General features: G+C 41.5%; 1 protein-coding gene across 10 annotated transcripts in view; it reads left to right on the top strand.

The window, feature by feature from the left end:
- hdac4 (histone deacetylase 4) overlaps nt 1–24,150 on the top strand; it is a 444,296-nt gene extending 420,146 nt beyond the window's left edge. For all 10 annotated transcript variants that reach the window (XM_078229095.1, XM_078229096.1, XM_078229098.1 and 7 more), the window contains 5 exons: nt 7,025–7,143; nt 7,772–7,905; nt 16,069–16,153; nt 20,039–20,189; nt 20,400–24,150. In XM_078229095.1, the coding sequence (XP_078085221.1) occupies nt 7,025–7,143; nt 7,772–7,905; nt 16,069–16,153; nt 20,039–20,189; nt 20,400–20,439 (529 nt within the window). In that variant the 3' untranslated portion in view covers nt 20,440–24,150. The remainder of the gene's footprint in view (nt 1–7,024; nt 7,144–7,771; nt 7,906–16,068; nt 16,154–20,038; nt 20,190–20,399) is intronic.
- Nucleotides 24,151–24,475: the final 325 nt, after the last annotated feature.

Genomic DNA, 24,475 nt, shown 5'->3' with positions numbered 1-24,475 from the left:
GTTTTACCAGTGAATTGCACAGAATTCAGAACTCCCTTTATTCCTAAACAGCAGCGGTATTCTGAAGATTGGCAGATTGTGGCAGGGCAGGTGTGAGGGCGCGCTATTGGGGTGGGGGGAGGGGGGTGGGCAGAACTTAGATCTAACCTAAATCTACTTTTCTATCCACGTTTATCATTCATGAACTTCAAGATTAGGAATTACAGGTGTTTTAACGTGTGGGGCGAAATATTAACCATCCAGCAGTGTGAAGAAACGATGACTGTGCTGTGTGATCACTCATACCTCTGGCTTTACACTGAAACCCCAGTTCCACTTCAAAGCAGGAGAGCAGCATGTGTAATAGCTGCTCCAAATACCCTCAAATACTTAGCAGTGAGGTTGGGTTTATATAAAAACTTGTGGGTTTTTTTTAGAATATTTAGTTACTTTCATGTTCTGCACAATGAAAATCAAGAATGCCACCAACCTCATTCTGGTAGTCTTTTGCCTGAACCGCAGTCTACTTGTTCCTGTACATGTACAGTTCACTCTGCACACCACAATTTACCTGGAATGAGTTATTTTAATCCCCCTTTGTTGCTGCTTTATTATTCTTGCTGATAACTAACGAGGTGAAGTTTTATTTATTTTGGTATTTGTGTTCGTAACAAAAACTCCCTTATGCCATAAATATATATATATATTCTATATATATATAGATACACTTGTTATGTCCTAGTCAGTTCCAAGAAATGATAAATATAGCTGCACAAGTGAGGCTGACTGAATAGCTCAAGGGACAAGTCACAAGTGAGTTATAGTCTGCCTAATGAGTTTGCTGCTGACTTCTTGTGTTTGTCTTCTGTTTAGCCCAAGTGTTTCAAAGGAACACCATTTTAATGGAGAAATTTGGCAAATCTTATGCTTTTCTTCACAAATGCAGAGGAAAATGGTGCTCATCATTTAAAACAAACCATTGCTGCACTTGCACATGACATCATCATTGTGAAGCATACCTTTTCTGACTCCCCTGATGCACAAAGTCCGTTTGTGAACATTGCCTCTTAAAATTTCTTGGGTTTTTAAAAATACAGTAAGAAGTTTAACAACACCAGGTTAAAGTCCAACAGGTTTATTTGGTAGCAAAAGCCACCAAAAGCAAAAGGTGGCTTTTGCTACCAAATAAACCTGTTGGACTTTAACCTGGTGTTGTTAAACTTCTCACTGTGTTTACCCCAGTCCAACGCCGGCATCTCCACATCATTTTTAAAAATAACCAGTTTAATGTAATTGTGGTGCATGAATAGGGACTACAACGTATACACAAGATTGAGAGGTTCAACTTGATATTGGAAATTTATTTTCTGTTCATTCTATTTCATAAATAAATCATAGAATCCCTACAGTGCAGAAGGAGGTCATTCGACCCATCAAGTCTGCACCGACCACAATCCCACCCAGATCATATTTACCCTGCTAATCCCCCTGACACTAGGGTTAATTTAACATGGCCAATCAACCTAACCCACACATCTTTGGACTGTGGTAGGAAACCGGAGCACCCGGAGGAAACCCACGCAGACAGGGAGAGAACATGCAAACTCCACACTAAGGCCGGAATTGAACCCTGGTCCCTGCCGCTGTGAGGCATCAGTGCTAACCACTGTGCCACCGTGCCGCTCTACTTCTGGAAAGCTGGGTTGGCCAAGTGAGCTCCTGCGTAACAAAGGCACATGCTCAGCCTCTGGAGCCTGCCAGTGATGAGCCCAAGTTTCAGAAATGTCCCTGCCCTGTTTTTGCCACTAAACAAAGGATGGACGTGTGAATTCTGTTGGGGAAATAACACCTTCAGCTTCCAACATGATTTTTGTGTACATTATAGTTGTACACTATATGTTGCACATGCTGCTTTAATGGTGGGTCATTTCGTTACTTGTTCAAAGCTTAGAATTTCTTCATGAAATTATTCTCCTTTTCTGAACTGATGTGATTGGCATAGATGAGACACATTTGAACGCCATAAATTCACCTGATGTGTTCGTGCCAAATCAGTGCCGTTACTGTTAGCTAGAATATAGTATTTGCATACTTTAGCCTAAGTTTATATAGCTATTGAAGAAAGTACCTCTGGAATAAACAGCTTTGTTTTAAATAAGCTTTTATCTGATCTTAACCCCTTTAAGTGACTGCAGGTTTAGTTTGACTTCATGAAGACACTGATAAGATGTATATCTTGTTTTGAACATCAATGCAGTTACCTGTGTCACAAGAGCATTGCAGAAGCTGGTTGCTGTTTTCCCCATTGTCTTTGAAATGCCTTTGAAAATATGACTTTTAACAAACGCTACCTTAGAAATACTGAAAATCTGCATTTTAAGAGAATCAGTTTTGTCTAATACGGTATTTGACCAGTTGGTAGCTTGACCTAATTAGCTGGATGGTGTCGTGCTGGCATCAGTATGACTCTTGGGTCTCTCTTCGCAAATGCTGTAGGGGGAGCAACCTCCTAATGCTGCAAGACTCAATCGTTTTTAAAAAGCCATCCATTTTAGTGCCTTTTCATCTACATTCTGTTGCTCCTACAATTTGTAGATATACTAAAAGTTTTTAAAGTTTATTTATGTGTGTCACAAGTAGGCTTACATTAACACTGCAATGAAGTTACTATGAAAATCCCCTAGTCGCCACACTCTGGGGCCTGTTCGGGTACACTGAGGGAGAATTTAGCACGGCCAATGCACCCTAACCAGCACGTCTTTCGGACTAGGTACTTTAAGAGTGACATGACAATCAGACAATCGAATCTTTCAGCCTTTGAGCTCATTCACTTGATTTACTTGTATGCTTGTAACAAATGGGCAATATATTTATTATATGCATACTAATCCTCCAGCAAGACATTGTGTGGATAAGTTGAGTTGTGGACTGGTTTGAATCTCTGTCTCGCACCACTGCAAAGAAAGCCAGATGGAGGTGGGTCAGAGTTTGTTTGGAGTCACGTGTTCCATGCACTCTCGCTCTTTCATTCCGGTTAATGAAAAGTCCAGCATGTAGGAGATGATTGATTTCCGTAACAGTCATGTGTTTTAAGTGGTTTCACCATAATCTGTAGGTGTCACATATGAAAACGTTCAGATAGTTTTTCCAGAATATGATTGCCTCGACCCTAAAACATCCTCAAGCTCAATGTTTGGAAAATAGAGCACCAGTTACCATTGTCCTTGTGAGCATGTCTATTTTCTAGGCTATACAAAGAACAAAGAAAATTACAGCACAGGAACAGGCCCTTCGGCCCTCCAAGCCTGCACCGACCATGCTGCCTGACTGAACTAAAATCCCCTACCCTTCCGGGGACCATATCCCTCCCATTCCCATCCTATTCACGTATTTGTCCAGACGCCCCTTAAAACTCACTATCGTATCCACTTCCACTACCTTCCCCAGCAGCGAGTTCCAGGCACCCATCACCCTCTGTGTAAAAAAAAAACTTGCCTCGTACATCTCCTTTAAACCTCGCATCTTAAACCTATGCCCCCTAGTAATTAACTCTTCCACCCTGGGAAAAAGCTTCTGACTATCCACTCTGTCCATGCCCCTCATAATCGTGTAGACTTCTACCCCTCAACCTCCGTCGTTTCAGTGAGAACAAACCAAGTTTCTCCAACCTCTCCTCAGAGCTAATGCCCTCCATACCAGACAACGCCCTGGTAAATTTTTTCTGTACCCTCTCCAAAGCCTCCACATCCTTCTGGTAGTGTGGCGACCAGAATTAAACACTATATTCCAAGTGTGGCCTAACTAAGGTTCTATAAAGCTTTTGCCAATTTTTAAACTCAATGCCCCAGCCGTTGAAGGCAAGCATGCTGTTGGAATGGTAAAGATGGGGAGGTGATGACCTAGTGGTATTATCACTAGACTATTAATCTAGAAACTCAGCTCATGTTCTGGGGGACCCAGGTTCGAATCCCACCACGGCAGATGGTGGAATTTCTTTTTTAAAATCTGGAATTGGGAACCTACTGATGACCATGAAACCCATTGTCAATTGTTGGAAAAACCCATCTGGTTCACTAATGTCCTTTAGGGAAGGAAATCTGCCGTTCTTAGCCGGTCTGGCCTACATGTCACTCCAGAGCCACAGCAATGTGTTTGACTCAACTGCAACTTGGGCAACTAAGGATGGGCAATAAATGCTGGCCAGCCAGCGGCGCCTGTGTCCCACAATTAATGAAAAATATATATAATTTAACTGAGCTTTTGCCCGTTTCTCGTATGTCTGTGTTTAATTCAAAATAATAACTAACTTGGAGGAGTGGTGAACTACTGCAACTGAAAAAGCAATGGGAATATTGTGTATTATAGGAAGGATATGGATTCGAGACAAAGATCTAAAATATCATAGGGTAAATACTAAGTGTTAGATTGAATAATAATCGGTTACTTGCACTGACTGCTGAGATTGTAAGCCTTCGCAAACATGATTAAATGGATGAATTAGAAAATATTTCTTTACGCAAAAAGTGAAGAATCTTAAGCACGTACAATGCGATTAGATAATTGTTTGAACAAAAGTGTATTAAAATAGCTAGGGATCAAACCGGAGAGTGGAATTACATTGAGGTGGATTTTACAGGGGGTCATTCTATCCCCCCTCGAGCTAAACGGTCGGTCGGCACCTCGCTGGCATAAAATCCTGCTGTGCTGTAGTGATAATACACCGGGGGTGGCCTTATAGTGCTCCTTAGGAACAGGAAGTTCCACCCAGAGAACTACTAACCAATGTGGGGTTGGCTCCCAGCTCTGTAGTCCTAGAAATAGAAGACAATAGTGGTCACTGCTGGCACTAGAAGCAGTTCCAGAGGAAGAAGCCAAGTAACAGCTTCAGTTCAATCCAGGGATCTCGGGTGGACACAGCTGGGAGACTCGAGGGAGGGGCAATTGGGTTAGAGAGACTGGGGTGGGAGGGCAAGTGAGGACAAGTGCTCCCTGATGTTCACAGGGGACCCACCATTCTCCTCCACCCGCACACACACACACACACACCCTCCCTGTCCCTCAAAGGCACTGGGCTGTTCAGCTTGCTTCTGCTTTCCCCACAGACCAGAAAATTGCAGTTGAGTGTGGACCTTAAGTGGCAACCAATAGCCCACAGGGTTCGATATGCCTAACAGCGGGCAGGCTGCCAGATGCTGCACCCATGCCCCTATAAATGTAGGGTACAGGTCAGGGATGGATAAGCAGCCTGGCTACTCACTTTATTTTATGCCCTCCTATGCCTTTACATGTGCTAGCCAGGTATGGGGGTGCACACGCGTGTGTGTGTGTGTGGTTTGGGGAGGGGGGTGGGACTGTAAAATCTCTTTCCTCCCCTCCCCACCCCCCCCAGATGTCCATGAGATGCAGGGTTGGTGGACCTAAAAGGCTACGTTGGTGCTCTATAACAGTGTTTGCATCGTTCTAATGTGGGATCTTTTGTAAGATACGGGGTGGCACATGGCACAGTGGTCAACACTGCTGCCTCTCAGCGCCAGGGACCCAGGTTCAATTCCAGCCTCGGGTCAACACTGTCTGTGTGGAGTTGGCACACTTTCCCCGTGTCTGCGTGCGTTTACTCCGGGTGCTCCGGTTTCCTCCCACACTCCAAAGATGTGCAGGTTAGGTTGATTGGCCGTGCTAAATTAACCCGTGTCAGGGGGTTAGCAGGGTAAATATGTGGCGTTACGGGAATAGGGCCTGAGTGGGATTGTGGTCGGTGCAGACTCGATGGGCCAAATGGCCTCCTACGCCGTAGGGATTCTATTCTATATATACCTTTCATTTGCATGGTTTTCTAGTTTTGGGTGGAAAGTGTTGTCTGTTTAAGAGTTGAACTCTCCAATTTGAATATCCTCTTCCCTCCAAGAATAAAGCAACCTGTTAGTGTGGTTTGATATTCTCCTGATTAGGGCCGGACTATAGCCGTCAGCCCTCTGGCATACAGAAACAAACAGATTCAGCCATTTTGCTGTGACCCGTTTTCACTACAAACCTGTTCTGCGCAGCGTGGATTGGGATCTGAGCAGAGTTAACAATTAAACTACATTCTCATACTCCAGTGGTAGAATGTTACAAACATACAATATAGGAGTAGGCCATTCGGCCCCTCGAGCCTGCTCTGCCATTCAATAAGATCATGGCAGGTCTGTTTGTGTTTGAGTTCCACATTCCCATCTACCCCCCGATGACCTTTGATTCCCCTGCCTAACAAGAATCCGTCTACCTCCACCTTAAACATGTAAATGTTCCACTACTTAGCACTCCTGCACTGATCCAATAACTAGTTTAATAAACATAAATGAGTTAAAATTCAGCTGCTATACCTTTCTAATATCTAAAAGCAACAAAGGCATTATCTTAAAAAGAAATTGTTTTACTAGCTACAAAAGAGGTAGGGTCAGCACAATTTTCCTTCTAAAATTTTTTAATGTTACTGTAATGTGATACCAAAAATAGACATATGAGCAGCGTTTAAGGACTGTGGGTCTGTACTCGATGAGGTTTAGAAGGATGAAGGAGGATCTCATTGAAACTTATAGAATAATGAAAGGCCTGGATAGAGTGGACATGGGGATGATGTTTCCATTAGTGGGAGAGACGAGGATCCGAGGGCACAGCCTCAGAGTAAAGGGACGACCCTTTGGAACAGAGATGAGGAGGAATTTCTTAAGCCAGAGTCCGGCAAATCTGTGGAATTCATTGCTGCAGAGGGCTGTGGAGGCCAGGTCATTGAGTATCTTTAAGACAGAGATCGATAGGTTCTTGATTGGTAAGGGGATCAAAGTTTACGGGGAAAAGGCGAGAGAATTGGGTTCAGAAACTTATCAGACATGATCGAATGGTGGAGTGGACTCAATGGGCCAAATGGCCTAATCCTGCTCCTATATCTTATGGACCTAATCGGATAATATCTTCACTGTTGATCTTTTTAATTAGAGAACAATCGAGTACCATGAAGATCAGTAATTATTTACAGTCTAAGAAGGATATTTGTTTTTCTTTACAGGACAGTAGTGATGCCCATTGCTAATGAATTTGCCCCTGATATGGTACTTGTATCCTCTGGATTTGATGCAGTGGAAGGTCACCCTGCCCCCCTCGGAGGTTACAAAGTCTCGGCTAAATGTGAGTTTACTCTTGATAACTGAAATTATTCTTTTATTTCAAGCCGATGGTGTGGTTTAGTTAGAGCAGAGTTTTTTTTTAAGGAATAACTAGGCAGTAATCTTAAGGAGCTTTCAATCCATCATCGGAAGCAGGGGTTCACTGGCTAAGTTATCGAATGAGTCTTTGTTTAAGAAGTTATGAACATAGAGTGTATGTTAAAATTTGAGTACCAAGATTTTTTTAAAAATTCAAAACCATCTGGGTTAACTGTCTTTCATGAGTAGATATTTTGAGCATTTCTGAGATGTTTGTTTATAAAGTGTACTGCTTTTGCCTGGGAGAAAACGAGAAGTGGGCAGTTTACTGGAGGCCCTCAGGAGGTAGATGGCGTGCCACTTTAGGAAATTCAAAACATTTATCACAAAAAAAAATGCATATATTAAACAGAAGATCAAAAAGGCCTGAGCTGAAATAGTAAATTGTATTTATTGAAATTAAACCTGGCTTGTATTATACGTTTAGTCGCAGTAATCCCTGGTGGCCGTTTCAGATGTGATGTAATACTTGGAATCTTTGATCGCTTGCCAAGAGTCAAAGTAGGCTTGTGACCTTTGACTCCTCTTGCATTTCCTCTTTCCTGACACAGGTTTTGGCTACCTTACCAAACAGCTGATGGGTCTGGCTGGAGGCCGGGTGGTGCTAGCCCTGGAAGGGGGCCACGATCTCACTGCCATTTGTGATGCCTCCGAAGCATGTGTTTCTGCTTTACTTGGAAATGAGGTAAAACATCAATGCACGTTATAAGCTGACAAGTTCAAGAACTCACAGGTGCGCCTTTTGCTACAGATTATGAATGAAATGAAGGCAGACTTCCAAAGGAAATATAATTCCACAGAACTAGTTCATCACTAACTTCGATGAAATAACTATAACAACCAGTTGCAACAGTGAGCTAGTTGGAGAGTCCTAAAAGTTAAAGTAAAGTACATTTATTTATTAGTCACAAGTACATTAACACTGCAATGAAGTTACAGTGAAATTCCCCTAGTCGCCACAGTCTGGTGCCTGTTCAGGTACACTGAGGGAGAGTTTAGCATGGCCAATGCACCCTAACCAGCACATCTTTCAGACTGGGAGAAAACTGGAGCACCCGGAGGAAACCCACGCCGACACGGGGAGAATGTGCAGACTCCGCACAGACAGTGACCCAAGCCTGGAATCGAACGCAGGTCCCTGGCAGTGTGAAGCAGCAGTGCTAACCACTGTGCCACCATGCCGTCCAGTTCGCCCAATGCAAAGTTATTTGAGTATATCCTATTACATTTGTTTAACGGCAGTTCTGCCTCAACATTTCCGTACTTCATTTTCTCCTTGTGAAGTTGAAATTCCCTCTTTTCAAGACATTTTTTTCCCATTCACCGATCTCCCTAAACCCACCGCCATTTGCATCCAGCAATGCGATTCTGAAACTTCCTGCTTGGAGGTTCAAACCGCCTGCCCCCCCGCCCCCCAACCCCCCTCAAACCCCAGCTACGGAGATGCCCACTATCATTGCAACAAGCTCAGCTAAGATTGGGGTCTCGACATGAGGCTCGAAGCAGTGAACGACCACTCTGCAGCATGTCAGTGTGCCAAAGCGTTCCGCCTTCTAAGCCTTTCCCCATACTTATAATTCATGATAGAGAAACCTCTGCTCATTCTGAAATTCTGCTGCTGGTGAAATGGATATTCTCCACAGGAGAGTTGAGCGATGGTGGTTACAGTTTAGCACAGCCTAAGCCTATTGCCAGTGTTCTGCTCATGTATTTTTTTTGCTTCTTTTGTTCTTTTAGTTTTTGCTGCTCATGGGCCTTTCTCCACAGTGCAACATCTTGCACGAGTGACCAGTAAGGGCATCATGATTGGCACAGGCTTGGAGGGCCAAAGGGCCTGTTCCTGTGCTGTAGTGTTCTTTAAGTGCCTGATCATTTGGCATTGTAAGTTGCACAGGGATGTTGACTGAGCATTTAACAACAACATGAGTTCCATCTCTCGTGAAAGTCACTGCTAAATCGTTCACCAGTTAACCATTATTTGTAATTAACAGCTAACATTGCTCTGTACCCGTTCTGGAGGATGACCTAAATTCCTTCACCTGAAATGTTAGGAGTTTTGTTTGTGACACATTTGCTGCATTTAAGATTATTTAAAGATGTGTACTTCTGTATGTCCGAGCACAATGAGGCATCGTCAGGACTGTTGGAATGTCCAACTGCGAATGACAGCATCGAAGGAAAACAGTTCTGTAACAATACACACAAAAAACATTAAATGTCAACTCCAAACAGTAATCAGTAGTTGGTTAAAGTGTTTGTGTACGATACAGTTTAAAGCTGACACAGAAGTAGTTGAACATCTGGTTGCACATCTGTGTAAACTTGCCATCAAGCGCTATGTAATAGTATAACTAAGAGTCTAAATGTGATGCATGATATTTAACTTTAGACAAAGTCATTTTTAAAGATATACATTATCATTTCAAACCGCTTAAATAATATGCATGGTACACAACATGATATATAACAAGTACATTTTACCAACAAGCAAGTTTAAGATTTCTAACGTGCGACGCAAAAATTCCAAATGTAACCAACCTTAAGCATTAGTGTGGTCATAGATTGTGAGTATTACCCATTTTCCATGCTAAGGCTATATATAGACTTGAATTCAAGAAATATTAAAATAACAATCGTGCCTGGTTGTTGGCTGATGTAACGGTTATGAAAGATAGCCAATGCAGCCCAAACTAAAATGTGGTTAGAAGTGAAATGCCGCAACCTGTAAATGTTTATTGTAGGTTTGCACAGGGCTCGTGTAGATAGTTACCAAGAAGGTTATATGTGGAGGAGTTTGCATGTGGAGCATTACATTGCTGTTTCCACTTTGCAGCAGATTATATACATTTCAAAAAAGCAGTACAAGTAAAACAAAAGTAAATATTTGTGCTGAGGGATAATTGATCTTATCCCAGTGACCATTGTTCCAAAGGGACTGATAAATGCAAATGCAGCAAGCTGATTGCATGGTAGCTTACTCCATGGCCATGCAGCTCAATCCAGTCCAATGCAGAGAGACCCAATGAGCTAGGAGCCTGCACACCAGTCAAATAAAGGCTCCATAACAGAGATTTGTCCCATAATCATAGAATCTCTACAGTGCAGAAGGAGGCCATTCAGCCCATTGAGTCTGCACTGACTGTCCGACAGCGCATCTTACCCAGGGCCACCCCTATCCCATCCCTGTAACCCCACACGTTTACCCCACTAATCACCTAACCTACACATTTTTGGACACTAAGGGGCAATTTAGCATGGTCAATCCACGTAAACTTCACATTTTTGGACTGTGGGAGGAAACCGGAGTGCCCGGAGGAAACCCACGTAGACATGCAAACTCCACGCAGTTACCCAAGGCTAGAATCGAACCTGGATCCCTGGCGCTGTGAGGCAGCAGTACTAATCACTGTGCCACCCTAACACATTTTCTTAAAAGAAAAAGTTAAAGTGCAGCTGGAAAGGTTGTCTACCAAAACAAAAATCCATAAACACGAACATAAGAAACTAAAGAAATCAGAGCAAAAGTAGACCATTGGCCATTCAGTCTCATTTTGAATGCTCGATGACTGAGCAACCAGGCTAGAGAATTCCAAAGATCCACAATCCTGTGAGTGAAGGAATTTCCCCTCATCACAATCCTGAATGGCTGACCCCTTATCCTGATACTCTGACCCATGGCTGCCCCCTCCTTCCCATTTACCAGCCTTTCCATTAATCTGGTATTCCAGTCCCCAATACCTGTGACACTCCCAGCACAATATCAGCTCAACCAAGCATTACCTGGGATCGCTGAGCTGGATCTGCCAATTCCTGCCTGAGAGGGAAGGCTGGGGAGCAAAAGCGTTAGAAATTAGTGAAATCTGTCTGATTTAATCAGAATTAAGGCAGCAGCGAAACTGCGCAGTTTGACCAGTGTGGTCCTCACATTCCATGAAATGTGTCAATGGAACCTGCGATGTCACAGTTTGGACTGAATAACAGCAACGGCTGGACTGAGATACAGACTATAATGGAACTTTCAGACAGAGTGAAGCAGTACGTTAAGGGACTGAGCAGAGAATTACAGCTCCTATAAGAATTCACTCTACTATGATTACAGATTATCCAGGGATTGTACAGGCATGTATCACTGCACTTGGCAAGTGATTTCATTTGTGTTTATGTACAATCTGTGCACTTTGACCTAATATTTGCTGCTGATTCCTTCAAAACATTAGCGCTGCTTTGAGGGGATATTTTGTAAATTTGTGCAAGACGTTTTCACAGACTGTGGAATATCCTGACTAGTGCTAAAAGAGAGTGGGGTTGGGGGGGGGGGTGCGGGTAGAGAAATCAGACATTTGGTTTGTCAGGCTGCCACATCTCAAGTGGTGAGAACACTGGAATGTCAAACATTAGTCCTGGTGTCTGCTTGTAAAATGGAAGAATGTCAGTGGAAGTCAGCACACGTGTGTGGATACGTGCTGCAGCTGGAACCGTGGAAAATTGATCAAATTGGCATGTGGAAAAACTGTGATGAAATGTTAACTGGAGTTTCCTTGACCTGACTAGAAGCCTGGCCCTTGTGAAACAGAAACGCAGAGGAGACATTATTACTCTGACCTGACACACACTACTTGCTATTGCTGACAGTGGCACGCAGCGTTTGAACAAGATGACTGTAGGCTACACTGCATCTTTGAATAAGACGGCGTTTGTGTTCTGTCGAGCATTTGTTCACTTCCTTTTCGGACTCTCTCACAAAACAAACATCAGTTCACAGAGCATTTGTTCTTCGTTTTAACCCTACAGCTGAAAGGGAGATGGTGTAAGTTTTGGCTCCTAAATCCTGTGCTAATAATTCTTTTAGTAAAAAAGGGAAACAAATTGGTCTTTGATGGATTAAATATAGTATTTTCTGAAAGAGGGGTTAGGGATCAAAACAGCCAAGAGTCAAGTGTTTGATCAAGCTTCGTATCATGCCACAGTTAGATTACAGAGTATCTCGCTGCAGACTGTAAACTATACCATATCTTTTTCACAGTTATTAATGCACATTATTCCCTCCTGGCACAGGAGTAAAGTAGGTTAACATGTTTCCAGCATAAGCAAGTGCAGAACATTTTGGAACATACGTCGTCTTGTTTGAATTCTGAATTCCTTTTACAACGAGCTTTTGGCATTACAAGGACTTTCATGTGGAAAAAATATATAATCCGGCACCAGAAGGAAAATTAATCACAAGATCGTGTGCTTAACACTTTGATGTACCTTTTTAAAAAAATATGTACGGCTATGCATATCAAATTGGCTGTGAATTTCTACCTTGATTTTATTTTTATTGTGATTTTTTAATTGAGGGAGAGTAGAAGGAAAAGCAGTTGTAGGTGAATTTATTTGTTAAAAACTTATTGCTTTGGACTTATTCCAGAATAGTTTTGGACATAGAATATGGCAAATAATTCAAAGAACTGCAAATGTTCACTTGAATTCAACACTGGCGTAAAGTGTTAAAGCTGCCAGACGGTGTGCTTGTTGCAGCAATGAAAATTAATTTATCGAATTAGAATTTCATGATCCTGTGGTGTGTCCTCAGTGGATAAACAGTTTGATAGATCTCCGGCCTCTGCCTGACATTAATTTAAAAAATAAATATTAAAATGTTTAATGCAGTGCCTTTGATAAATTTTACTGATTTGTATTTGAAATAAGATTGATGATTGTTATGATTTACTCTTTCTCTTATTTGTAAAGAGAAAATGGCAAGGAACATGATTATCTAACTGATATGATCCGCATTATGTGAAGAAATCTGAATAGGCTCAGTGGGAATCCTGACTCATTCATTTAATATTATGTAATCTTAGCATAAAAGCATCTCCATCCAAGAGCTGTGTTTACGTGCTTAAAGTTAAGGGTTTATTTTGTATCAGAGCATTATTAAGTGGATAAAAATTCTACTGCCCAAGTGTATTGCATGCAGAGCCCAAAATGTAAATTGGCGGGGATGATTTGAAAATTGCTTTTCATGTGTCTCTTATGCCTTGTTCTTCTTTTCCCTGAAAATTGCACACCGAGGAACAGCAGCGGCTAAATGAAAACATTTCCATGTTGATCCTCAGATGAAATCTTACCAAACAGAAAAGAAAAGCTAACCTCCTCCATCACCCGCACTCACCGCCCCCTCACCCCCCTTCAACCCCCCACTCCCCCATTCAACGGAGAGTCATTTGGGTTTGATCTCAACCCGAGTGAAGTTATTGTTCAAATATAAGCTTGATGTAAATTCAGGTAGCGTCTGTTCTTGGATTCTCCAATTCTTTTTGTGCGCAATAATCCCATGTCTTTTCAGCTCAATATAAATGATGGATAGCTGCCATGTAGAAATCTGTATCGTGGGAGCTAGTTCACATTCATCTAACTTACGTTCATCAGTTATGCCTGTAGAAAGCACAGTGAGGGTACAACTGCCCGGTACAACTGGAACCATTCCAAAATTTGGAACTTGCAGCAAGGCTACATTGCTGTTTCTCGGCACTAGAATTATTAACCTTAGGGTTGCAACTATGTCAGTGCAGTTTGTAATTTTGATTTTGTGCAGGTATAGTAAACTGCCATGTCCCGTGTCTTATGAGCTTCTGTGTTATTGCTCTTTAAGATGCAGAATATAGCAGGGGTTTTTTCAGACTATCCTTTTCATTATAAAGGTAGAGAATGAAGACTGTGGAATTATTGAGGAGTCCTCTTGTTCGTAACTAATTAAATTTCTTACTGTTCTCTATTAATGTCCTTTGTTGTACCATTTACACATTCCGATCTTTTAATGGACGCTCTTAGCACCATTCTCAGCCTTTATCATCACCATTTACATTCCCTTTATCCTTTTGTCTATGCCATTCTGATCAATTACAGCCCCCCCTTCACCCTCACAATATAAATCTTGTCCAGTTTTCCTTGTCTTCAACTCTGACGAAGGGTCATCCAGACTCGGAACATTGGCTCTATTCTCTCTCCACAGATGCTGTCCAGGCCTGCTGAGATGTTCCAGCATTTTCTGTTTTGTGTTGTTAATTTCCTATTGCATGTTTTCCTGTACTGAGATCTGTAAATGTGTGGAACTTGTGTATTTGATGACGTGACTTTTAAAATGCGCGAGTTTCTTCCTGGTTTTCGAAATGTTATTCCTATTTTCTGTTCCTAAATGTGAGTACAGATCGCAACAGTTGAGAGAAAGAAAACAAAATAGATATTAAGGATTTGGTGCAGTAGGTGCTGATCATTGGAGAGTCAGTGCTCCAACAAAAGCAAGGTATAATGGATAAAAACAAAATCCTGTGAATGTTGGAATCTGAAACAAAAATGGAGACAATAGGGTCAACATTTCAAGTCTGGATGAGAGATATAGGCTCTCTAAATGTTGCTTCTATTCTCTCTCCACAGATGCTGTCAGACCTGCTGAGAGTTTCAAAGGTTTAAATGGAGTGGTTCAGCATTGCAGTTTTAGTCTCTTTAAAAACTGATTTTTAAAGTACAAATTTCAAAAGCAGCAGAGAACTGAATAAATAAATCTTGACAATGCTCGCGTGTGACTTGAAACCTTTGTCACTAACTGCAGAGAGCAAAATTTAGATGTTGGAAACGATGGCTCAGGACATTTTCAGGAATTAACCTTGCAAAGATGTGGATTTAAATAAAAGCAAATTCCTGCAGATGCTGGAATCTGAAACCAAAAGAGAAAATGCTGGAAAATCTCAGCAGATCTGGCAGTATCTGTAAGGAGAGAAAAGAGCTGATGTTTCCATAAGACATAGGAGCAGAATTAGGCCACTCGGCCCATCGAGTCTGCTCTGCCATTCAATCACGGCTGATATTTTTCTCATCCCCATTCTCCTGCCTTTTCCCCATAACCCCTGATCCCCTTATTAATCAAGAACCTACCTATCTCTGTCTTAAAGACACTCAATGGCCCGGCCTCCACAGCTCCGAGTCCAGATGACCCTTCATCAAAGCTAAAAGACATACAAAGTGGGAGATATTTATACTGCAGGGTGAGGGAATGAAAGATAAGCCAGAGCCACAAAAGCAAGGGCAGAGGCTGCTAATGACAGTCCATAGAATAGAAGGTGTGAATGGCAGAATGTGGAGAATAGAAGGTGTGAATTCCTCTTCTCCCCTTTTGCTTTCCTTCCCCCCCCCCCCCCCCCCCCCCCCCCGCCTTTTATCAATTTTACCTCTTCCCCCACCTACTTCTACCCCCCTCCTCCCCCAAAAAAACCTTCATCAGTCACAGTTTACCCTCTGATTTCAGCTTCTCTGCCGTTTGGCCATTCACACCTTCTATTCTCTCTATGGGCTGCCATTAGCAGCCTTTCCCCTGGTCTCATCTTTCGTTCCCTCACCGTGCAGTATAAATATCTCCCACTTTCTACCACGCCTATTAGCTTTGACCAAGGGTCATCTGGTCGGCTCTTTTCTCTCCTTACAGATGCTGCCAGACCTGCTGAGATTTTCAGAGCTGTGGATTTGACCGGTTTATCTGAGAGCAGGCTGGTTGGGAAAGGCCCCCATCATCTCTCCAACTTGAAGCATCTGTTTTTCCAAGTTAGAATTTTCTGACCCTGGACATATTTGTCAGTTGTCTTGCTACTCACTCCTGTATACACATTACAAATCTAGAGACTGCAGAACCATTTTGTGTAGAGAGAGTATTGTGGTTCTCAGTTAGGTTTGCCATGTTAGGGGTGCACTTGTACTTCTGCGCATCAAACGGCAAAATACATTTCTGCACTTTAATAAAAGAAAGGCACAAAAGATTTTGCACTTTTCATTCAAAAGTTAATTGTTTGTTTTTGGATTTCTTTCTCTCCAGCTTGAGCCATTCACACAAGAAGTGTTACAACAAAGACCAAATCCCAATGCTGTCCGTTCTATTGAGAATGTAATCGAAATACAAAGTGAGTGTGGAAAGCAACAGGACGATACCGGTTTTCTGCTGTTGTATCTGTGACTGACTGCATTGAATTAACTAATGTTTAAGATATTTGATTTAGTGGTGGGTCAGACGCACTTGTGCTGAACTTCAAAGCTTTCCTTTTCCTCGGAAGGAAAGAAAAATCAGATTAAATATGATGTCATGCGCACACAGAATGTCACTGAGTATTGGTATACATAAAGCATCTGGCAGCAAGCTCTGTTTCTCTGCAGCTAGGGGAAAGTGAGTAATGAGCCCCAGACCTTCCCTCACAGCCTTTAGTGTCCTAGCGAGACTGAGTTCGCACCCCTTTGCGTCAGGGCAGAATTTTACAAGGCGTGTTGTCAACTAACATCTAAAAGCTGAGAATTTATTTTTTGTGTTACCTGAAACCTTGCCATACTCCAAACAATTGGTCACGTTATAAGGGGGGAAAATGCTTAAACATTTATTAACAAAATGGTATTCCGCATGTCGCATTTGAAAGACAAGAGGGAAATATCAATATTTTAGCTCTGTAATCGCATGACAAGTTAACCTACACATGTTGGAGTGATAAAATTCCACTTTCTGCCCATGACCTCCACGAGCGGATTCTATGAACTCCGCTGACCATATGAAACAAACCTCTTCAGCTCCCTTCAGAGAGAGACAGAGAAAAAGCAACCATCAGCCCAGCTTGGTCCCATCATTTCCTATGTTCCGGTCACTTGAGGGATGAAAATTATTCTCCTCTGATACCACTCCAAGTCTGACAGTGGCAGGGTTTTGTGTGAATTTAGAGAGGATGAAGATATTTACTCACTCTATGTTGAACCATTTTTGTACTTATTGCAAAAAAAACTAATCTGTCACGCTTTATTGAGTTTAAAACAAAAAAGGGGTTAGCTTCTATCAAGTTTAAAAACCCACCCATCTCCAGATGTAAAAAAATTTTAAAAGATGAACCTGCATCCAACCTTCACTACACGCACACTCTTTCACACATTTGCACGCGCTTTCACAGGCTCTCTCACACAGGCTCTCGCGCTCTCTCACACGCGCGCATTCTGACATTATTATCTCAGGCTCGCGCGCGCATCCAGAATTACTAACTATACGGTAGAAGCTATTTTCTTAGCCAAATTGGAGTTCAATTCTGAAAGGTACAGAAAGAGAGTTCTCTGTTACTGGTCCTTTCTGGTATCTGTGGCTGCGGTAGATTTTGCTTCAGAGATATTGAAAATCAGGAGTTGAAGCCCATATAGAACTGCAATTGCTGGAGGCAATTTCTTTTTAAAGCTTAATCCACCTTTTCAAGCAGATAATGATTTTTGCTCCTCGGATTCCGTTTGATGGAAATTTGTTGTCTGTGCTGGGTTTTAAAATGTATTGAGGTAGGGTCCTGATCTTGGGCGGGAAAGGAAGAGAGGTCATTACTGCTTCACTGGCAGTTTTTTGAGTCTCCTCCTGTCAGACTGCGTGCCGTATTAAAAGACAGTCAGAGGACGGTTACCCCACTCGCATGCACTCCCTCCCCATAATAATGTCAGAATGTATTGGCTTAGCTGATATCTGAATAAATTGTAGCTATTGTCCCTTGGCCTATCATGTTCCAGCCATTTGCTGCTGAATTATTCATTCTCCGTCTTGAGGAGACTGGAAGAACACCTTTCCATACAACTATTGTTCTGGTAGACGTTCTGACCTCACTTGAGAGGTAGCCTTATAGAAGTACAAATGTATGGTCCAGTACATTTTCAGTAAAACTTTTGAAGTAGTTCTTGATATCACATGCTCCCCGTGTCTGCGTGGGTTTCCTCCGGGTGCTCCGGTTTCCTCCCACAGTCCAAAGATGTGTAGGTTAAGGGGATTGGCCATGCTAAATTGTAGCTTTAGTGTCCAGAGATGTGGAGGTTAGGCAGGTTGACCATGCTAAATTGACCCTTAGTGTCCCAAGATGTGCAGGTTGGGTGGATTAGCCATGGTGAATGTGCGGGATTACGGGGATAGGGTGAAGGGGAGGCCCTGGGTGGGATGCTGTTTCAGAGAGTCGGTACAGACCCGATGGGCCAAATGGCCTATTTCTGCACTGTTGGGTTTCTATGGATCAGCAAATATGAAATCTATTAGAAGGGAGTCATGGTATATCTGAGTGGTAATTCACATTGGAACTACCCACAAACTGGTCAACTTGGAATATCGGATGGCTTGTGGCAGCCATCGAGTCTTTTCTTACTTTGTAAACCTTTTTTGAACCCCTCAATATATGTTTGAACAGCAGCTGAAATTACAGGTTAATATCACTCGTGCAAGCCACGAGTGATGGGAGGAATAACTAAAAAGGCAGAAGCTAAGAAATAACCATTATTTATACTTCTAAGTGTAGATGACAAATCAATTTGAGGGTTTTAGAGAATCATAGAATCCCTACAGTGCAGAAGGAGGCCATTTGGCCCATCACGTCTGCACCAACCACAATCTCACTCAGGCCCTACCCCCATAACCCCGTGCATTTATCCTAGCAAGTCCCCCTGACACTAAGGGACAATTTAGCATGGCCAACCCACCTAACCTGCACATCTTTGGAGTGTGGGAGGAAACCGGAGCACCCGGAGGAAACCCACGCAGACACGGGGAGAACGTGCAAACTCCACACAGACAGTGACCCAAGTCGGGAATTGAACCCGGGTCCCTGGTGCTGTGAGGCAGCAGTGCTAACCACTGTGCCACCATGCTGCCTCTTTTAAGCCAGAAATTATCATAAAGTTTGAATCGGATAAGGTGGTTTAAACACTTGACAAATACTGAGGGGTAGTTAGTACATTTAGCATTGCTGAAAACATTGAGATTAATTTGTATATCAACAAAACCTTGTGTATTTAATTTTTTCTTTAAGACAGACCGATAGATGCTCCCTGTAATATCGCACTTGCATTATTTAAATTTGCTTATTTAAATCAAGCAGGTAAGCCAAATATGTCTCTTCGCTCTCAGGACAAGTTCCAGGAGCTGCCTGCATTAAACTTTAAATTGGAGCTGGTTCAGTTTTCTCCCATTTGATGCCATTAACCTCAGTCAAAACTGAACCAGAGAAGCTACTCTAGTGATGTCATTTATGTAACAACCTACTCTGACACCAGATAGGACAAGGAATGACATTGTGGCATCATTAGTTTACATAGCGTAGCCCTTGCTGTAAACTGGAATTAGACTTGCTTATTTAAGCAGGTGTTGGCAATTTTTCTTGGTATGGAAAAACTTATAGTGGAGGAAGGAAATGTTACACATTCATCAAATGAAACCAACCAAAGTACTTGCAAATTGGTCTCCAAAGGGCTTTCAATGTTAGCTTAGTTTAATATATATAAATTACAAGGCAAATAATTAATATTTCCACTAGAGGGCAGTTCCTTTTTACAAAATCTTCCCATTCCAGCTGTGTGCAAATACCATTTTGGAAATAAACCTGTTCACAATTTTTTTGTAAAAGGACTTTCTTGCATTGAAAATACTCTTGCTGTACAGATGTGACAAATAGTTATTGGTGAGAAACTGAAATACTTCCAGAAAATTATGATAAAAATGCATTAAATTGTAACTCTTGCCCCAAGCATGTTCATTCACACACAATTCTTCACAGTAATAGAGGGGGATGCAGTTATCCTATTACGATAGTGTAAGCCCAAAAATTGCAATTAGTTAGCAGACAGGCACTGAGCTTGTTTGCATTAGAATCTTCTGTCTTCTATTTAAGAAGTGTGAACCCACTTACAGCAAAATATTATTGAATTAAATCTTAATTACTTTACATCTTCCTCGCTGATAGGCCTGTGTCAGCAGATGTATAAAACGCATGTTTATTGATGGCATTTTTATGTGTTCTTAGGTAAATACTGGAAGTCGCTCCAGCGCTTTGCCTCTACGGTGGGCTATTCACTGATAGAGGCGCAGAAGTGTGATAAGGAGGAAGCTGACACAGTGACGGCCATGGCTTCATTGTCAATGGGTGTTAAACAAGGATCTAATGCTGAGAAGAGGTGAGACAGGAAGGAATATCTCACTTTTGACACTGTAAACAAGGCTTGTTTCTGTGTTGATAGCTGGGTGCCGGTGTTAGCTTCTTGGGAAAACAGCACTTGTTATGACAAACTAGCTAGTGTGTGGACTAGCTCAGAAACTTGACTAAAAGAGCCTTTGTCTTTTCTGTTTGTGAGTTACCAGCGTATTTTCTTTTCTCTTTCCTGCAGGCCAGATGATGAACCCATGGAGGAGGAACCACCTATGTAGTTGCCAGCTGGAGTTCTCTCTTTTGCACACAATATCTTTATTTCTCTAACTCTGCCAAGACTTCATTCTGCATCTCCTGTGTCCTGCTGTGGTGAATCCGAGGACAACTGGGCAAAAATGCTGGCAATAAAAACGTAAAGATTTTTTACCTCTGTCCATTCCTGAAATAGGCTTGTGGAACAGCCAGCGTTTAACTTTGCAGAGTCACCAGGGAGGTGTAATCTCAAAGTCCTGCTCTTGAGTTTACCTACTCAAAAGTTCTCCTGTCTCAGGCAGTCAACCACTGTTTGTAATGTTCTTGTCCTTAAGCGAAGGATTTAATGCCATCTACAAAGTCCAGATGCATTGATTGTAATCTCAACAAAATCATGTGGCGTACAGTAATTATCCAGAGAACATTTACAGTGTGGAGAGAAAGACTATACCAGAATGGAAGAGAACTGAGGGGGTGTTTTCCTAAGAATCCCTACGAAGACATGAGTGTTTGTGCCTTTTTATCAACAAGATGGTTGCTGATTTTTGAATTGAGGAACAATGCCTTAAAAGTGTGGAAATGATTCCTCCACTATTGTTACGTGGAAATATGGTGGTGAAGAAGCCTTGTGTTTTCTGGCATGCGTGCAAAAACAAAACAAAATATCTGAGATCGGGTCTCTGCCTGGATTTTCCTACCCTGTCGGAGTACCAATTTTTGCTGTTTTTCCAAACAAATCCTAACCTATTTTAAGGTAGTTGCCAGTCCAGAGTGGCAGACATACTGTTGGAAATTAGCAGGTTGTCATTAGGGACCTGCTTTACTTATTCTGGTGAGTTATAATATAACACTGAGTAGTATAGGGAATCAACCAATAACAAAGCATGTGTTAGGTTGAACTGCGACTGGTAAACATGTTTGAAGATTGGAATGTTACTCAAAAGCATGATTGCAGGATTTTTTTTTCCAGACGTCCACTTCCGTGGCCCTCATTTCTAATTTTAAAAAAAACTGAAAACCTAAACTGATAATCTGTTATCCATTAGATGGGCAGAGGTTTTTTTGACGAGCAGCCCAGGTAATTTGTTAATAGTACAGAAGATAATCATGTATAAACGTTTTCTTAGCAGACCAAGTTTGATTTTTATTAGGTGGGCACTTAACAGGGAAAGTGATGGCTTTTAGTTGAAGATGGGAACAGATGGACACTTGGAGGCATACCTCACTATGAATGTTTGTGGTAAGCCAATATGTTTAAGTCACTTGGCAACTACCTTAATCATTACTTTTTTTTTTATTTGTGTTTATTTTTACTCCTGGTAAACCATTTAACAAAATAATATCTACTTTTATACAAAGAAATCTTTACAAGTTTTTAAACCATCTTTCATAAGACCTAATAACTTGGTTTTTTTTTAAAGTTACTTTTTTGGTAAGAATTCCAGTTACCTTTCCCACTGATATTTTGCTGAAATTCTTCCGTTCTTTTTATGACTTTTTTTTGTGATTACTCCTCGGTTCCAGTCTAATTTTAATTTTCCTTCTTTTGTTTTCCAACACGGAGCGTAGTTTAAAGACGTGAACTGGAGTTTTTTTCAGGAGGAAGGAACCTGGAGTGAGGGATCTTGTTCAAACATTGTGTAATGATTCCAGTTGGTGTATATTACTATATGATCTGTTCTAAGTAGATTTATAAATGAAGTCTTGTAAGAATAGTATTGCAAGGTGATATCATACCCATTTAAATATGAGTAATACTACAGTGATACTATATTTGATATTTGTAACTGGTTGCACTGCAGAAGGCTGCCGTTTGCTAGGGGGGAGTTAAGCATTAAGGTTTTCAGTTGCATCACTCTGAAACCAAGGAAGGAAGGTTGTGATGGTGTTTTTGTCCAAAGACTGATTTGTTTTTACGGTGTGTGCCTGTGAGCTGTGCTTATCAGCTATTGACAGGGGTGGAAGGTGCTTGGTCTTGGGCCCGGACTTGACTCGATTCTGCAGGTGCTTGGGTTGGCCACAGAATGTGACTAATGCTAGTTGAAGCTCGAGTTGTAAAACAGCATTATCACTGGAGTGTGGGAGAGGAGGCGCACTGTCCTGCCATCTGTTAATGTACACAAGCACGCTCACTCCGGAATTTATGGGACAACTGACATGGGGGTCATTAACTAGTAACTTTTTCCTCTGAGTAAATGGTTTTCATTCCTCCTTTTGTAATGGCTGCTTGAAGCTTAATGAATTTAGCGCTGTGAGGAGTATGTGGAGCATGTGTGCGTGTGTGAGATGTTTGACAACACTGAATAAGGGCACTACTGTATTTTTGTTTTAAAACAGATTTACACAACATAAAATATAACCAGCTGTAATCTTTAAGACAGTGTTCCACACTTTCTATGGGATTATGTATGTTTGATTGCAAAGCAATTAACACATCAATTCTGTGACTTTTAAGAAACTGTTTGCATCTACTCTTGATGTTAAACATTCCTTTAAACAAGTGGAGTTATGTATTCATTCCTTCTTTTGATAAGGTGAATTTAAACATTGTTTTAAGAGGGCCCATTGGTTTGTTTCCTTTTAAGGGGCATTGAACTGTGTTTTATTTTTTTTTCATTCAATGGGAGATAGTGAGCTTGCATGTGCCACAGCAGAGATACCATTTGTTCTGTACAGGTATGCACGCAATTCGCAAAGTTATTTCCAGGGCGGCTTACCAGGTTTCGCATTATTTCTTCTTGGCGTCTACAGATGAGGTTTTGACATTTTTTCTGATGAACATATTAGTAAACCTCAGAAGGAGATGCCTCTTGTCTTATTGAAATATCTTCAAATATCACTCTTTAATACTGTTATAAATTGATACTTAAATTTGACAAAAAAAAACTAGCACTTGTGTCATTACCAGTAGAATATTGCATAATCTGCATATAAAATTTTAAGAACACACAGCAAAAAAAAAATTGTAAAACTGTTAACTGCCTGTGTCTTCTTAGGGTCGACCCTTTGGAGACCAGCAATTTTTTTTCTGGACTAAGTATTTAAGATCATAAACAGTTAACCTTTCATCGCAGCTGTTCTTCATCTCTGCCACCATAAATCGTGTAGCGGTAATCCACTTAGCAGTTGTGTATTGTGATCGATGTGGATGAATATTTACAAAGAGAGGTTTTTTTGGGGGGGGCAGTATTGTAGTTACGAAGCAGGAGCGATGGCAACCTGTCCGCCACACCTCCCTCCGTGTTTTGATATTGACGACAAAGTATCACGTTACGGTGTATTACATTTTGTGCTCCATAGTGGAGGCGCCTTTTGTTTCTTTTCCAGTTGGAGGGGATGAAAAATGTGTGAGATGGATTTTAAAGTTTGTTCATCCAAACACTTTTATTTCCGGTATGTAGTAATGGAAGTTGTAACTATATTTTAACCTTCTTTGTACCTATCCACACTCAAAAAAAAATGACACCACCATTGTTATCAGTACCAGTGAACTGATTTTCTGTATTTTAGCCACAATCAATTATTATATGGACCTACTTTATTGGTGATAGCCTTATTGTGGTAGCTTTTGATGGTCTTCATTTGCCTGTTGAAATGGGTCAGACTTTCAAACTGACCAACGGTGTATCTCCTTGACAGTACAGACTTCATTTTTGACTTTATTAGGAGTCCAGTATTTTGTACCACATTATGACAACTTGCTATTGTGGTGTAAATAAAACTAATTACAACATCACATTTAAAGGTGTGTCTTCCTTATTCCTTGGTGACCTTTTGGAACTCTGGTTGCTAATTACCCGCTGAATAAAATGTGAGGCTAAAAGTTAAAGCAGGAGGGAGAAGATCATCGCCATGTTCCACATTAAGAAATATTGTTCTTTATTTAGCTAATAGATATCTGAATTAAATTCTGGATGTATAGGAAAATTGGAAATGTACTTAGTGCTGTTTGCAACCAAGTTAGAACATAGAACAGTACAGCACAGAACAGGCCCTTTGGCCCACCCACGATGTTGTGCCGAGAACATGTTCTTACTATGAATTTCAAGTTTGACCTCTTCT

The sequence above is a fragment of the Mustelus asterias genome, chromosome 14, assembly GCF_964213995.1.
Source record: "Mustelus asterias chromosome 14, sMusAst1.hap1.1, whole genome shotgun sequence".
NCBI lineage: Eukaryota > Metazoa > Chordata > Chondrichthyes > Carcharhiniformes > Triakidae > Mustelus > Mustelus asterias.
The sequence above is the reverse complement of the archived record's forward strand: the minus strand, read 5'-3'. Positions and strand labels throughout refer to the sequence as shown.